Source organism: Cygnus olor, chromosome 1 (genome assembly GCF_009769625.2).
Source record: "Cygnus olor isolate bCygOlo1 chromosome 1, bCygOlo1.pri.v2, whole genome shotgun sequence".
Classification (NCBI taxonomy): domain Eukaryota; kingdom Metazoa; phylum Chordata; class Aves; order Anseriformes; family Anatidae; genus Cygnus; species Cygnus olor.
Window position 1 is genome coordinate 68746259 of NC_049169.1, and position 16895 is coordinate 68763153.

Consider the following 16895-nt stretch of genomic DNA (forward strand, 5'->3'; position numbering starts at 1 on the left):
AATTTGGAACTCTCTCCTGAAAAAAAAATCTTCCCATCTCCTGTTTGCAAACCTCGCTGTTCACTATTATATCTATTTTCAGATTGCTGAAAGAGTAAGCAGAGAGGAAGCAGAACACGAGGCTGCTCAGTGTGGAATTTTTCTATTTCTCTTTCAAGTCAGTTAGTGTATCCTTCCTTCCACATCCTGCCCACTTCTCTCAAGATCTTTCAACTCAAAGGGCTACCTAAGTTTCTTTGATTATTTTCATGCTGTCAAATAATGGCTGAACTGCCAAAAAAATACATTCTTTCAACACTTGAGATTTCCTACCCTTGGGACTTGTGCTGGAAGAGCAAATGGAGGTCCTACAGGAAGTAACTTGGTTGTTTAAAGCTGTTAAAAGCTGAAGCAGGTGTATGGGCTTTCCACTGTAACCTATCCTCATGAGATGAGAAAATAATTACTTATGCTCAGAATGGACAGGTATATTGGCAATCCATTGATAAAAGCTTAATTATTTGTCATTCAATTCAAAGAAAAAAAATGTTGGTTTATCTTTTTTTCTGAATTGTTTTAAAGCAAGTGTCAATGTGGGAGAAAAAATCCCAAGCAGTGGAATGAAAAATAAAAGACAACTGCTAAAATAAATCCAGATTGCTAAATTTTATCTCCATGCCACATATACAGCTTATTCTTCTGTTTGCTGAACTTACAGTAACTCCTCACTAGCTGCATTTGTCACTAAACTCTTACTTTTGCTTCTTTCCTTTCACAAATCACGCCACATCTTCTCAAATTGAAACAAGACAAAAGATACATGAAATACATCTTGTTGATAAGAGGCACATTATTTTCCATGGCCTGGAAAAACAAAAAACAAACAAACAAACAAAAAACAATGGTGGCATTTTTAATGCTAGAATCTGAAAAGTCTCTTGTTAAGCCCATTTGTTACAGCATCAGTCCAAGCGGCATCAGTATGAATGTAGCAATTTCTTACAGTCTTAAAGAATGGCCATTCTGAAATATAACTTTATGTAAAAGGTAATAAAATGTAATTACTGTCCACCTTTGATTCAGAATCATAAGAGTTCATTTTAGAATTCATATTTTTATTGCCTTGCACAATACTCAAATCTGGGGATTTGGTTTATTGGTTTAATTCTCTAAAGCTGAGTGTAACTACCTGTTATATATGTTCACTAGAGCAGTACAGGGCAGTATATAAAAAACAAAGTGACAGGGCAGTGTGTAAGGTGGCTTACTCTTTGAAACAGGCTGGTAAAATATGACTATTTCTGGTAGGAGTTAACCCTGTATGGACCTTTTCGGTGTGAGTGTCCATTAAGCCTCCAAGTGAGGTATGCGCAATATCTAAGCCTGAGGGTGGGGCACAGGTCAGGTCAGATGCTTGGGGCTGGTCCACTGCCAAGGACAAATTTCACGCTGACTGCACAATACTCAGGAAAGATGTTATCCTGCATTTGTTTCATAGATGTGCTGCACTGTAAATGTAGTTGCAGCTGCTAATGTGTATATTGGAGATACTGAGATCCAGTAAGAATGCAAATATGGCCTATACTTCACGTTGCTGTTTGGATGGGTGTTGAAAGAAAGGGGTGAGGTAAGCATCCATGCAGCCTCCCTGAGCCAGTGGTAAGGGGCACCACTGTCTTCCCAGTGCCTGCATAGAAATCATTCCATGGGGTTCTCGCCCATGACCAGAGTGGAAAGGCTGTCCTTCATTGCTGACTCCAATATACGCATCAAAAGCCTACCAGCAATCTGCTCTGAGAGAACTTATTCAAGGAACAGAGCACATGTGATATTCCCTAAAGTATTTTTATTTTCTTTCAGAATGAGCTTGTACTCAGCTTCTTCTTGAATTGGACCAAAAAAACCTTCAAAGAAACATCATCATCTGTGACCTTGGGTATGTGAATTACCAATCTTCTTTATTCTTAGGTGAATAAAGTATTTATTGTGGATTTTTTTTTTATTTTTTTTTTATCTATAGATAACCAACAAATGCTTCCTGACTTCTCAAGGTCTCTAGAAATGTTTTAGTAATGTGACCTGTAGCTTGCTTTCAGTTTGGCATATGCTTCTCAGCCTTGCTTCACTTCTTTTTGAATAAACATACCTATATGCAAAGTAAAAGTTTATTTAGACAAACTGTGGCATGTTTCTTGTTCTACAAAACAATTTTCAGAGAAGAATCTAGAGGGAAAAGAAAAGTCATAACAAAGAACAATGTATACTTGGACAGGAAAAGAAAATTAGGGATGACTTCAGTCATTTTTACAATGAGTGGAGCAGGTAAATAACAGAACATTATGCTAATGCCTAGGCATACATTATTAATGGTAGTGGTAATTCACTTCTTACTAAATGACATTCCGCTTTGTTCCCTTAGCCTATGTAAACACTTAACCATTTTCCTCTTCTGTGCAGCACCTAATTTAATCTAATCTCTGGCATTACAGAATTAAGAGCCAAAGCGTAAACCATATAATGTAAACCATGGATGTTTCTTATCTTCCACTGCACTAGTTCTACACTGAAAATAAACTTCAATAGTCAATTTTTAGGCAAAATAAAATCTCATAAAGAAGCCTGCAGCTGCACCCTGCACCAAAACAATTGTTTTTTGCTCCAAGTGACAGAAAGTTTCCAAGATGACCAGTTCTCGCACTCCTTTCTGAAATGTGGAATAGCTCAGCATATTTAATTTGCATGTCCATTATGTTAATTTCTTCTCTCTGCAGACAGGGGCTTTATTATCTCTTTTGCTGTGACCATTTTTAAAAAATTCATCAGAACAAAATAAATCCCATTCTGTCTTCTCAGCCTTTGGAAGAACTCCCCCAGTGTAGTTTATTTGATTAGGGTTGCCATTATCATATTAAATCCATTATGAATATTGGAAATTACTAATGGTTGCTCTAACTTGTACAAAAGAATGAGAGGATAATGCAGAAATGGCCTAGGTGTTTGAAATATTCAAAACTGAATCTTACCACTGAAAATCCAACCTAGAGTACAAACGTGACATGTATCTGGGTCCATGGGCTACTGCTCTCTATAGACTCTCTAACCGATGTTGCAGACGTGAGAGTGAGCTGAGGCATGAGGCAGTTTAAGTCTGAGGTCTTTAGAGGGATTTTGACATTTCAATTAGATTTAGGTGCCTAGTTATTACAGAGAATCCGGGTGTAAATATCTTGTGCAAAGCATGAACTGAACTGTAACAAAGTTGCAAAATAAATTAGTCCTACAGTGGTGTCCTCAACCAATATAATCTGAAGGGTGAGTCCTTAAGTTTGTTGTCAATTACTTCAAAATCAGAGAACAGGATGAAAGAAAGAAAGGTAAGAATGTGTTTAGTGGGTATTTGATGAAAGCTACGTTGACAGAAAACCCAATCTGCTGGTTCACTGTGAACTCAGTGGTCCCATTACATAAAGGTCACAACCTGGTCAGGAGAGATTAATGTAATGTAGTTACAGAGGGTATCATTTTCCTGCTCAGGAACTCTGCCTTTTAAAGTCTGGACTCATTCATTCTAGGCCCAGGACAAAACCATTGTTTAACAGAAATATATACCTATACATATATATATATTAAAATCCCCCTTTGGCCTAGAAATTGGTTGCTGACATTTATTAATAGGATACCAGTAGATCCAAGGTCCACACCAGGACACAATGAGTTTAGACACCGTAAAAACAGAGATCAAGAATTATGGACTGAGTTGCTTTGAGTATGCCACCACTTCTGGTTGGTGAGGAAAGGGATTGAACCTGGTCCACAGCTGATTGCAGCTGTCAGCCTACCAACCATGCACGTACTAATTATTCACTTGAAAAATTTTCATACGTTACTCCCAAGTTTCACCCCTTGTTGTTGGAGTTAGATCTCTGCCATACCCCAGCTACCTAGCTCACTTAGATCTATATTGCATGACATTCACTGCCCTATTATGATCTGTCCTGAGAGTAAAGGAAGACACAAGTCCAGCTAAGGCAGGCTGGTGATCATGCCAAGCTGCCAGGTAGCATACAAAGAGTTGCTGGGCAGGGCACCGTCTGTTGGCCCTGGAGGCTTGTCTTTGCTGAGGGTGCCCTGAAACACTTGACTTGAAAGAAAGCCCTATAGAAATACCATATTTGGACTGGGGTGGGAAATTCATTGCGCCCGCAGGAGAAAGGTAATTACCATGAAAACAATACATCCTTCACCCACAGATTTTATTGTTTTATGAACATATAAACACCTTAATTTTTGCCTGTTTTAAAGAATAATGCAGGATTAATATGGGCTGCAGCTTTCCATGAACTTGGTGGTTTCTCTCTCATCCTTTACACAAGCAAATCATCTGTCTTTTAGTTAGGATCAATATAAAATAAAGCTAATGCCCAGTAGAAGCAGGTTATGAATTTTGATCAAGACAGCATCCTTCTCTAACACAGCTTTAATTTACAAATGTTGTAGGTAATTACAGTTACTAAAGTAAAATAAAAATTAAAATTTATGAAATTGTACTGTGCTCCTAGCAATGGAGATTAAAAATCAGTGCTAAATTTACTTTGACATGAATACTGATTCAATATTCCCAGTGGGATGGATTCTGAATTACACTGAATATTGTCAGTATTTCATTACACCAAGCACACTACAAGGGAGTGAGAGCAGATATTAGGAATGATTTCACAGACAGACTTTTATAAAGACTCTTAAAAAATAAAAAGAAGAAAGAAAATCTATCAAAATTATTTTATATCAATCTATATATTTTATTTTTCTTCTCTGGAGTTTTTGTCTCATGAAAATATGATTAATTGAGCCTGTTTTGGCAAAGTTATGAAGGAAGAAGTCTTTGGTATTGGTTATAAAAGTTCACAACCCAGGTCCAGTTCTGGCAGGTTTGATAAGTGTTGCATGCACTTCAGCGTGCTTTTGTCTATTTAGAGCAGTAGATGAAACATCTCTGTGTCCTTCTGAAGCAAGATCCAAGCATTCCAAAAAGCAAAATGTACAGTACGCCACTCCATGAAGAATCCCATTCTTCATGAATGCTCCCTCAAGACAGTAGGCTATTTTGCTCATGTTATATAGCATTCTCATCTGCTGCAGTTGCTCATTCTTGATGTAAAGCAACTGCCATAAATTGTGTTCCTATTTCACTTGGGTTTAGGCTGGTTTGCTGGCCATAAGCACCTCTTGTTGGTTTACAGGGTAAGAGCAAGGAGAGAATCAGTGAATATATCTGTGTTCCTCAAGGGTTGGTATTGGAACTGGTTCTGTTTAACATCTTTGTCAGTGACGTGGACAGTGCAATTAAGTGCACCCTCAGCAAGTTTTCTGATGCCACCAAGCTGTGTAGTGTGGTTGACATGCTGGAGGGAAGAGATGCCATCCAAAGGGACCTTGACAGGCTTGAGAGGTGGGCCTGTGTGAAACGCATGAAGTTCAACAAGGCCAAGTGCAAGGTTCAGCATCTGGGCCAGAGTAATCCCAAGGACAAATACAGGCTGGGCAGAGAGCAACCTGAGAAGGACCTGGGGGTGTTCGTTGATGAGAAGCTCAACATGATCCGGCACTGTGTGCTTACAGCCCAGAAAGCCAGCCGTATCCTGAGCTGCATCAAAAGCAATGTGGCCAGCAGGGCAAGGGAGGGGATTCTCCCCCTCTGCTCTGCTCTCATGAGACCCCACCTGGAGCCCTGCGTTCAGCTCTGGGGTCCCAGCACCAGAAGGACAGGGACCTATTAGAATGAGTCCAGAGGAGGGCCACGAAGATGATCAAAGGGCTGGGCACATCTCCTTATGAACACAGGTTTAGGGAGTTGGGGTTGTTCATCTTGGAGAAGAAAAGGCTCCAGGGAGACCTTACAACAATCATCTGATACCTAAAGTGGGCCTACAAGAAAGAAGGAGAGGGACTCTTTGTAAGGGAGCATAGTGATAGGACAAGCAGTAATGGTTTTAAACTAACAAAGGGTAGATTTAAATTAGATATCAGGAAGACATTCTTCACTCAGAGGGTGGTGAGGCACTGGAGCAGGCTGCCCAGAGAAACTGTGGATGCCCTGTTCCTGGAGGTGTTCAAGACCAGGTTGGATGGGGCTTTGAGCAACCTGATCTGGTGGGAGGTGTCACTGCCCATGGCAGGGGGGCTGGAATTAGACCATCTTTAAGGTCCCTTCCAATCCAAACCATTCTGTGATTCTGTGATCTACAGTCAGGTACACTGGAGGCTCAAAAACCCAAGCTGTAGCTAGAGCAAGCAACTGGTTGTCTTGGAGTGTTCAGCTCTGGTCCTGGGAAATCAAACAGATTCCAGTACCCTTTGGTTGGTCAGAACAGGCTAACACCAAGAAGGTATAAGACATGTCCAAGGGTACAGAAGACAGAATAATATTAACTCCCTGATGGTAGTGCTATGACATTTTAATTAGTGTTTGCATATTGCTTTGCAGTCTACATGTGAAATTCGGTGTAATAAATTATAGTTTCCCTATTGATTTCATCAGTTTTCTGTGTAGCATCTTTCCCACTGTTTATATTTCTCATGCATTGTGCAAATCGTAACTCAGAGCTTGCTTTAAAACACTGCTAAAGAAACCACTGCACAAAATACAGAATTTAGAGCAGGTAGTTCTCCAACAGGCTAGAAAAACCATTTAGATAATAAAAGAACTACATAATTGATTGCTCTGAAGATCATTCCACCTTCAATAGAAATTAATTTGAAAACTGATTTCTTTAATTTTGTCATTTAAAAAGAAGAACAGACCCATATTTTTCCAGTGTTCATGCTTCTTAATGGAAAATATTATAAGCTGGCACAATGTTTGAGTTTCTCTGTAGTGGAAAATGGCAGCTGACATTCACTCCCAAGTGCCAGGGCATGCAGACACGAGTCATTTATAAAAATGTTACAAATGCCATTCTGTTTGTTGGCACTCCAACTCCAGGGTCCTCATTTGATATTTGACAGGTTTTGCATTGACACCAGTGAGTGAAGTATCGGCCCCTGGGAGGGAAATCTTGCTTCATGGAAGTCAGTGAAGCTTTATCCTATATCTACAACAGACCGGCATTTGGTGCTTGCATATAATGAAGTGCAAGTAGAGCATGACAGTTCCTAAAAATGCAGGGTCTGAGCTCAAGTCCATCTGCCCAAGCTGGATAGACTGAAAGTAATTATTGTATGTGTATTTTATTATTATTTGAAGCTAAAATCACCTAGACTTCAAAAACACTATGATTTAGCACTGAATGTGGGAAAACATATATATAACATCTGAGTCTAGCTAACAGAAACTGTCTTTTATTATGAAATATAAGGAATAGAAGTTTCTTCCACATTTACCAGATTTCTTGTATTGTTTTTCCCCCCTTTTTCTTCATTTTAGGGCTGGTTTTGTTTTTGCTTTTGTGTTTTGATTAGTGCTCAATTTATTCCCATAGCAGGAGCAAATACTTTGGTAATAGCCATGATCATAGTGTCTGTTTCAGACTCCGTTTTACATAGTCAATTAGAATTGCATTTTCCCCTCCTACACTTCTCTTTATTTTCAGTTTGGTTAGAAACTTATTTACATTTGCGTGTTTTTTTTTTTTTCTAAATGAAAATGCCAACAACTGTAGAAGAAGTCCTCCACTGGACATAAGCACTCACACTATAAAACCCAATGCAGAAAAAAGCAGTGGCCGTAGTGGTAAGAGAGAAAGGCACAATGTTTCACTGAATTCTAATGACAGAATTTAGCTTCTGAGGTCTGCTGCCCTTGCTAAACTGCTCAAGATGACCCATTCCAATTCACAAAATTAACAGAGTCCCTCAAGAGAATTGTGTCCTTGCATTAAAGCACAAGCCCCTTGTGTTACACTGAGTTGAAAGCCCTAGGATTCTATGTTTCCTGCTGCAACTTAAAGGAAAAGGCCCCCACAGGGTTTTTTAAAAATGGTAACAGCTTTGCAGGGCAGTGGGAGGGGGCAATGGGGATTGTGAGCTTTTTGTTACCCTTGGGGAAAAAAAAAAAAAAAATCAGCATTTTTCTGCTTCATGGAGTTTTCCTCACTTTCCTTATCCCTCACTGTCCTTCTTTGCATACAACAAATGAAATAAGGTATCGTCTAGCTAAGTGATTTGTCACAGCTCATAAAGGAGAATAACAAATGAAGGACTGCATCTCGGTCTTCTAAGTCCTAGCTTAGTAATTTCTTCATAACATTTCAATTCTTCAAGAGTCTGTTTCAGGCTCTTCTCTAATTAGGGTATGATTAAAAATATATTTTTGTAGTCTCCAAAGGGAAGAAACTGGAGATGGCTTCATCTTCTAAAATTCCAGTCCAAACATCAGCAACTCAGAAGTGTTGATATTCAGACTGCCTGGAAAAAATATATTATGGCAATTGTATGTACCCACTGTTATTTTTAATTAATTTTAATTCCTTTCCTTAGGATAAATGGCAATTACACTAGCTCTCTGGCTCTCTGTAGTACATTACAGCACTGTAATTCTATCTGCTTAGCAGTTATTTTAGCCTCTGTTCACTCAAGAGGTTACACGTTTGGTTTCTTCAGAAAAATATAGCCAACATGGCTTATTCTTTATAACTTCCCTCTTGCTGCTTCCTCTGCTGACTAACAGAGTAAAGGCTGAGGAGAGAGGGGTTGATTTTTTGCCCTTATGACCCCGGCTGTAACAGTTCTGGTGCACATGTGCAAAAGGGAAATGGAGAGAGCAAACGAGTGCACAGATGTCTGCTGAGACTGAAAGGGAGTTATGAAAATCCTGTCCGCTATTGAAGATGAATAGTTCCGATGCTCTCTAAAACACTGCTTATTTCTACTGTGTAACCCCAGTGTGTGATGGCAGTTCTTTCATTCTCATAATCCTTTCTCATTCCCTCCACTTTTAATAGGATATGTTTCTATTTAAAGAATTAATTACTATTGTATTGTTTTGTCTTGTGTCATTATCTCGCCCTATGGTAGGATGATGTTTTACTGGCAGATCCCAAGACATGTACAGGGGAGCAGCATCTTTCTGTTTGAGGTCTCAAGTCCAGCTATATTTTTAATGAGGAGGAAGGCAGAACAAAACATAGCTCCTGCAAGATAACTGTTTTGTTGTAAGGTTAGCAGGATTAAGTTCTTATTTTTTCGAGTAAATATAAAATACTGAATGCAACACAGCCTTGGTCTAATTAAATGAAACCCTGTTTCTGCAAGTAAAACCAGGCTAGTTCATACAGGCAGCGTCTGGGCTGCCTTTGATGATCACAGTGTGGTGAGAACCCTGGGCCTCAGACCAAGTGGTGCAACAGGCTCACGTCCCCTGTGCTCAGGGTTAGCACTGCAGAATAAGATGGTCAGACAGATACCAATGAGAGGTTATTGTGTTCACTGTTACGTGGTATATCATGGTAAAAAACATTTTTATTGTCTGCATTGTCTCAGTGGGACAGGTAAGCCACATGTCCCAGTTCAAGGACACACCTTTTTGGCAGTGAAGACAGCTGGCTCAATGCCTCCGATGGAAAGAAGGAACAGGATATGCTTAGTCATTTATTCCATATTACGAGCCTGATTCTTGGAAACTGATTTTTTATATTTTTTTTTTCAGTGGGAATGAAGTCAGACTCTGTAAATTCATTTTAGCAGAATATCTGTGAAAGGAGAGGGTTGTATGAAAACCAGCCTGGATCAGGAGAAATACAGGATGAGGAAGAGAGAGTTTAAATCTGTTAGATATAGATGATGTTATTGTAAATCTACTGTTGTTTTGGAACTGGTCTGGAAACCTCTGTGTGTGTGTCTTTTTGGTTTGGTTTCGTTTGTGTGGTTTGGTTTTGTTTTGTTTTGTTTTGTTTTTTGTGGTAGGAACTGAAAAAAAAAAGGAAAAATTGCAGCACTACTAACTAGTGTAATAAAAAAAAATAGAATTATTTTTAGCTCAGTCACAAATTTTCCACTGAAATTCAGATTGATGGCAGTTAGAAAACAAAAATCTCACTGTCAACGTATAAAAAAGCAAGAAGATGAGCACTACATCAGACCACTTTCTTGATCACACTCTTTAATTGTGTCTTCTAATTTTATCACTGATTTAAGCAGGCAATAATTTTGTTGGATATATTAATTCATGTATTCTGCAGTATTTTAGACATGTACTTCCACTAATTTCTTCATTAAAAAATCAAACTGACATTTTTTAGGTCCTCAGTCAACTGATCGTAAGCCTGGAGTACAATTAGTCATATCTTATGAGGGCACCCATCTGACAGTAATGCTGAAACACATGAGGAATATTGTAAGTATTTTCATCATAATCTATAAATCATAAGTCTTTGAATTTGCAGAGTACTTTGAAAACATTAATCCTAAAACACCATTTCTGATGTAAGTAATTTTAACGCAGAATTATGATGATGCTTTTTTCAACGTTTAATACTTGTTTTCTTCCTTTGATCTCATTCAGTATGGGACTTATTTAGAAACCTAATGTCTGGCAATGATCTTTTCCAGGCCATACAGAAAAACAATTTTGATGCCTGTTTTGGCCCTTTCAGCTGACACATTTTGATGCCATCTAGATATATGGTCTCATGCAGCATCATAACTCTTTGAGGGATGTCAGCCTGGTTCCACTGATTATCCACACCCTTCTTTCAACCCAACATGACTGGTCCACAAGCAGGGAAGAGGTCAGCAGAGGGAGTAGTGGAGTGTTTAAAGAAGCAACGTCTCTCGGTGTGATGATGCTCATCTTTATAATAAGCTCTCTGTCATGAGGCTAAGTGATAAATACTGCACATTTCTGGAGCCACACTATGCAAGGAGAGAGCTGGCAGAGCTCTCTCAGCACAAAACAGATTAAATTGTTGAGAGTAACATGAAAGATCTAGATGGGTACCTCAGTTGAGGCAGTGTGTCTGCTCATGAGTGTGTCATCGTGAGTTCAGCCACCTGGATATCCTCTTGAATTTCCTGTTGCTCAGGTCTTGAGTAATAGCTGTGGCAAAGAGATCCTTTGCTATCTTTGTTTATCTGGAAGATTTGTGTTTCTGTATGCAGGTTCTTGTTGCATACATTGAAGCTGCCTCCATCTCAGACTGGATCGCAATAGGTTTCCCTACGTCAGGCCAAACTGAGGAACGTATGTGAGTGCCATCCAGTAATAAAATGGGGCTGAACATTTAATTATTTGTACAAGTCACATGAGGATTATGTAGCTCCAGCTGTTCATTGGCCACTCCAGCTTCTGATATTAATTTCAAGTATATTCATTTTACTCTATAAAATCCTGTAATTTTTCTGTCCTGAGAGACTTGCCTTTTGTTTCCTATGTGCCATCCTGACAGGTGAGATCAGCCTCTGCTGGCCCAGTTTATATGAACTTTACCTTCAGGATATAGTATAACACCCTCTTTTTTCCTATTGTACTTTCTAAAGCTAAATGACTTTGATAAACTTCTAAGTTGTGGGAGGGGAATATGTAAATGTTTGCTGTGCTCATTTGTTACTGTGAGTTCAGGTGGGTAATGTGGAGATGTACACAAATAGAGCTACAGATGTTGGAAGCAGTCGTTCTCCTTGTTTTTGTCATTTTAAATGTATAGGTTCATAACTGTGTTCTTCAACTTAGAAAGTACATGTCATTTAATTAAATGAAAATAAATTACAGCATAGATGGTTGTGTACAGAAAAATTGAAATGCAGAGTTCAGTTCACTTTATGGGGAGGGATAACACAAATTTAAGTTAGCGTCTAGCTCAGGAAGGTTAGTGACTTAAATGAAATCCTTTTCAGTGAGTTTGCAGAGAAGTGGTAGGAGTCCAATTCAGTAAACTAGCAATGATTCATGGCTTGAAAATAAGGTGACTGTTTTAGCAGCCTAATTTAGGCAATCATGTTTTTAAATCCTGGGCTTCTGATTCCTTCCTGCAAGCCAGCCATTCTTCATTTGATCTGATCTGAAATATGAAATTGTTGTGCTTTGGGGTACTGTGATACTGGACTGCCTTCAGACTACCAACCTATAAAAGAAATGTTCTTTATCCCATTAGTAGTCTTCTCAGCTTTCTAGTTGTATAGATCAATCTCTCTGACGTGCTCTCTTTTTTTTCTTTTTTTTTTTTTTTTAAGGCTGAACAGGGATTTAAAAAGTATGCCAAGATCATATCTTATTCAAGACATGTTAAAGCTATTTCAGGTATATTCAGTCTCTTGCAGAGTCTCACTAATTATATTTTAGTGGTTCATCTGTGCAGAGATTACTTTGCCATCTTGTTTTATTTCATAATTTAGAGTAAATAATTCTTGTGCCACTCTTCCCCATTTAATTTATCTATTTATAGAGATCTTATGATGTGTTCAAATGTGAAAATAATTGTAGTGGGTCAAATTAATCCCAAATGTAGCCTCATATAACTGACAGGAGTTGTGATACAGAATTTTGATCCGTGTAAATAAAATTTATTATTTGTGGGGATTTGTTCTTGGCATTTTAATAGATCTCGATCCTGTTGTGCAAACCTTACATTTATATATGACGTACAAGTTAATCCGTAAGGAGCTGGTGTTGTTTATAGCTATTCTCAAGTATCACACAGGTTCTTTAAGGGACGAAGTCAAGAGAATGCAATGCTAGCTTTGCAGGATTTTTCACAGAATCACAGAATCACAGAATCGTCTAGGTTGGAAGAGACCTCCAAGATCATCTAGTCCAACCTCTGTCCTAACACTAACAAGACCTCCACTAAACCATATCACTAAGGACTACATCTAAACGTCTTTTAAAGACCTCCAGGGATGGCGACTCAACCACTTCCCTGGGCAGCCCATTCCAATGCCTAACAACCCTTTCAGTAAAGAAGTTCTTCCTAATATCCAACCTAAACCTCCCCTGGTGCAACTTTAGCCCATTCCCCCTCGTCCTGCCACCAGGCACGTGGGAGAATAGACCAATCCCCACCTCTCTACAGCCTCCTTTAAGGTACCTATAGAGAGCGATGAGGTCTCCCCTGAGCCTCCTCTTCTCCAGGCTGAACAATCCCAGCTCCCTCAGCCGCTCCTCGTAAGACTTGTTCTCCAGACCCCTCACCAGCTTTGTTGCCCTTCTCTGGACTCTCTCGAGCACCTCCATGTCCTTCTTGTAGCGAGGGGCCCAAAACTGAACACAGTACTCAAGGTGCGGCCTCACCAGAGCCGAGTACAGGGGGACAATCACCTCCCTAGACCTGCTGGCCACGCTGCCTCTTATACAAGCCAGGATGCTGTTGGACTTCTTGGCCACCTGAGCACACTGCTGGCTTATATTCAGCTGCCTATCAACCAGTGTTCCCAGGTCCTTCTCGGCCAGGCAGCTTTCCAACCACTCATCTCCCAGCCTGTAGCGCTGCTCGGGGTTGTTGCGCCCCAGGTGCAGGACCCGGCACTTGGCCTTGTTGAACTTCATACAGTTGACCTCAGCCCATCGGTCCAGCCTATCCAGATCCTCCTGCAGAGCCTTCCTTCCCTCGAGCAGATCGACACACGCACCTAACTTGGTGTCATCTGCAAACTTACTGAGGGTGCACTCGATCCCCTCGTCCAGGTCATCAATAAAGATATTAAAGGGGACTGGCCCCAGCACTGAGCCCTGGGGGACTCCACTAGTAACCGGCCTCCAACTGGATTTGACTCCATTCACCACAACTCTTTGGGCCCAGCCATCCAGCCAGTTTTTAACCCAACGAAACGTACGCCAGTCCAAGCCACGAGCAGCCAGTTTCTTGAGGAGAATGTTGTGGGAAACGGTGTCAAAAGCCTTACTGAAGTCAAGGTAGATCACATCCACAGCCTTCCCCTCATCCACCAGGCGCGTCACTTGGTCATAGAAGGAGATCAGGTTCGTCAAGCAGGACCTACCTTTCATAAACCCATGCTGACTGGGCCTGATTGCCTGGTTGCCCTTCAAGTGCCGCGTGACAACATTCAAGATAATCTGCTCCATGAGCTTCCCTGGCACTGAGGTCAAACTAACAGGCCTATAGTTCCCCGGGTCTACCCTCCGGCCCTTCTTGTAGATGGGCGTCACATTTGCTAGCCGCCAGTCGACTGGGACCTCTCCTGATAGCCAGGACTGCCAATAAATGATGGAAAGCGGCTTGGCCAGCTCCTCTGCCAGTTCGCTCAGTACCCTCGGGTTCATGTGGGTTGTCATAGTAGAAAATGCTATAGCACTTGAAAGAGCATTGGTCTGGTGCAGACATACCAGATGACTGTCTAATGTTGGTGTATACATCGATTCCACAGAGCAGGCACTTTTGGTCTGATGCATCCACATGTGCCAGATTTGCTGCATATATAAAAATCAGTCATTCCTAGATCTGCTTCCAAATATCCTCTCTCTAACAACACCAACATTTCAGTTACATGTTATGAAAGCCAGTCCTTCCTGAAGAAAACTCTATTAGAAATACCTCAAAAAACAACAATAGAGTAGAACAGCCTTATAGATTTTGAGACTGGAAAGGACCATTAATCTAACCGAACCTTCTGTAAAGCACAAACTATATTTTTCCACTGAAAAAATGCTTGCAACTTGACAAGCAATGCACATGGTAAAACATTCAGAAGGGAGGGATATAAGACTGGTTGCAAATGTTTGCCTACACTTTAAGGCTGTGTATGCACAATGAAGTTGAGGTCTGTTAAATAGATATAGGGTTTATAAGATATTATCAATGTTTCAGTCTCATGATTTCCCTTAGAAATTCATACTTTTAATTGAATCCTGAGATTCTGTAAGTCAGGTGACTCACATCAGACTCACAGCTTCTACTTATGAATTGAAGGCATCAACATCACTGTTGAGGAAAAAAAATAAATCCAATTTTCAAAGACAGAAAAGATGCAATAGTAATAAAATGCAATTTTCCATACATGTATGTTGCATAACTTCAAGTCAGCCTCTTGGACCATTACTTGCACCCCTCAAATGCAGACAGTGCCTGTGCACTTTATGCACAGGAGGTAGAGGCAATACTGTCTTACAAAAATGAAGCTGGGATAGAAGGAAACGTCGGTGTAGCAATGAACTGGAGGGGTTATGTGGAGAGACTGAGTTTTCCTCTGAGTCTTGGAGGATGTGGCAGCAGAAGGAGATGAATCGAGTCAGGCTTCTTACAGAAACTCAATATTGCCATACCTCACAAAATGCATTAAGCGGTCTTGGGAGGAAGATACAGGATCCAGGGTGAGGATTTAGCACGTGAAAGGGCTTGTCAAGGAGGATCAAGAACAACCCAGCCTTGGCATGACAATACCCGGAAGAATGGCAGCAGTCAGGAACAGGAGCACAGAGGGAGTGCTAGGAAGAATGCCTGAGAGGCGGCCTGAAAGATGTAAGCTCCTAGATCTGTGCAGAAGCTGCGGAGGTGGATTTATGAACACTGGAGACACATAGGTTTTTGAACAGTTCAAGTTCACTTCCATGTATTAACCAACACAGAAAATGCAGAATATCAAGATCATAACAAATCTTACACAGAGCAGACTATGAGCTAGCTTAGTACTGCATAGCCAGAAACAACCAGGCTAACCACTGCTGGGCTTGCTCGTCTATTCAACAAGACACCAGAGGCAAAAGAAATAGCCATTTCTGAAGTTCAAAAAAAAAGTCGGTTAGTATATTTCTTTTTGTGCTCCATAGACAACCAGAAGGGAACAGTGGTTGAGTGTTGGCTCAGAAGAAGTGTGTGTTTTCTTCTGACTTCATTGCCATGACTTCAGGCATGCCCTGTTTTTCCAGATAAGCAGCTAAACTTTCAATCCTTGCTGCTAAACATTTTTGCCCGTTACTACTTGTGGACAGAATAACTCCTCAGGGGTAGTGGGGAGGAGAAACAAAGCCAACTTATCCTGATCCTCATGCCAATAAATGTAAAATGTTACTGGAATTCAGGAAAGCGTGTGTAGGTGATGCATTCAGAACCAATTTTACAGGGGGGAAATTTGCTGAAATTAAAATAAATTCCTACAGTACTTTCCAAAACTACTTCCAGCTTTCCTGTTTTAAAAGCTCTGAAGCTGTCATGAACCACTCCTGGTGATTAATGATTCTGGGGTAGCTGATATGTGGGTGATGAATTAGTAATCAGCTTTAAGCTTACACAGACATCCAGCCTCTTTCCATTTTGTGTCCTACGCTATCCGAGTACAAATTGCTTCCAAAAACATTTGTGATACTTGATAGTTGAAGTGCTTTGGGAAGAAAGGTGAGAGCCAAGTCTTCCCTAAAACAAGAGAATGAAATCTAATTCTAAGTCTGCAGGTGCAGGGCTATAGGGAAGTTCCCAACTGCAGTACAGGTAGATGCTTCACTGCCTTTGCTGGACTTTGGCTCTAGCTTGAGCTGGGGAGGGGGTGGGGATTTTTGGTCCATCAGATTTGGTTCCCATTGTTCCTCTCATGGGCCTACTAACTCTTACACATTATGAACAGCATTATATAGATTTAAATGGAAAATATATTACCTACCAGCAACACAATGTCTGCCAATTAATTAAAAAGCAACATTTCCTTTCAGAATATTATGAATGTATCCTGCTTTCTTTACTGAGGCCCATGGATTAGCCAACAGGGATAGAGAAGTTCCATAGGTAAGCAAAGTCTGGCCAGTCATCCACGGATGTAAAACAGGTGGAAAAAAATCCCTCTGAGCTGAACAAAAGCTATTCAGAAAGTATTGGTAACAAAATTAAATCAGCAGTTTTGCTGATGTAGGAGGGTAAGACATTCAGATGGAGTTCTCCCTAGACTTTCACAGAAAAATGGAATTAAAAGCCATGAAAAGAAGGCTCTTGTACTAACTTTAGCTTGTAAAGAAATTGGATTTAATTTCATATTCATAG

The 16895-nt window shown here is 40.3% G+C and overlaps 1 protein-coding gene across 2 annotated transcripts in view; it reads left to right on the plus strand.

Moving 5' to 3' along the window:
• The window catches only part of PIK3C2G (phosphatidylinositol-4-phosphate 3-kinase catalytic subunit type 2 gamma), a 213511-nt gene that overhangs the window by 179247 nt on the left and 17369 nt on the right, over positions 1–16895 (plus strand). For both annotated transcript variants that reach the window (XM_040564008.1, XM_040564015.1), the window contains exons 30-31: positions 1840–1915; positions 10215–10309. In XM_040564008.1, the coding sequence (XP_040419942.1) occupies positions 1840–1915; positions 10215–10309 (171 nt within the window). The remainder of the gene's footprint in view (positions 1–1839; positions 1916–10214; positions 10310–16895) is intronic.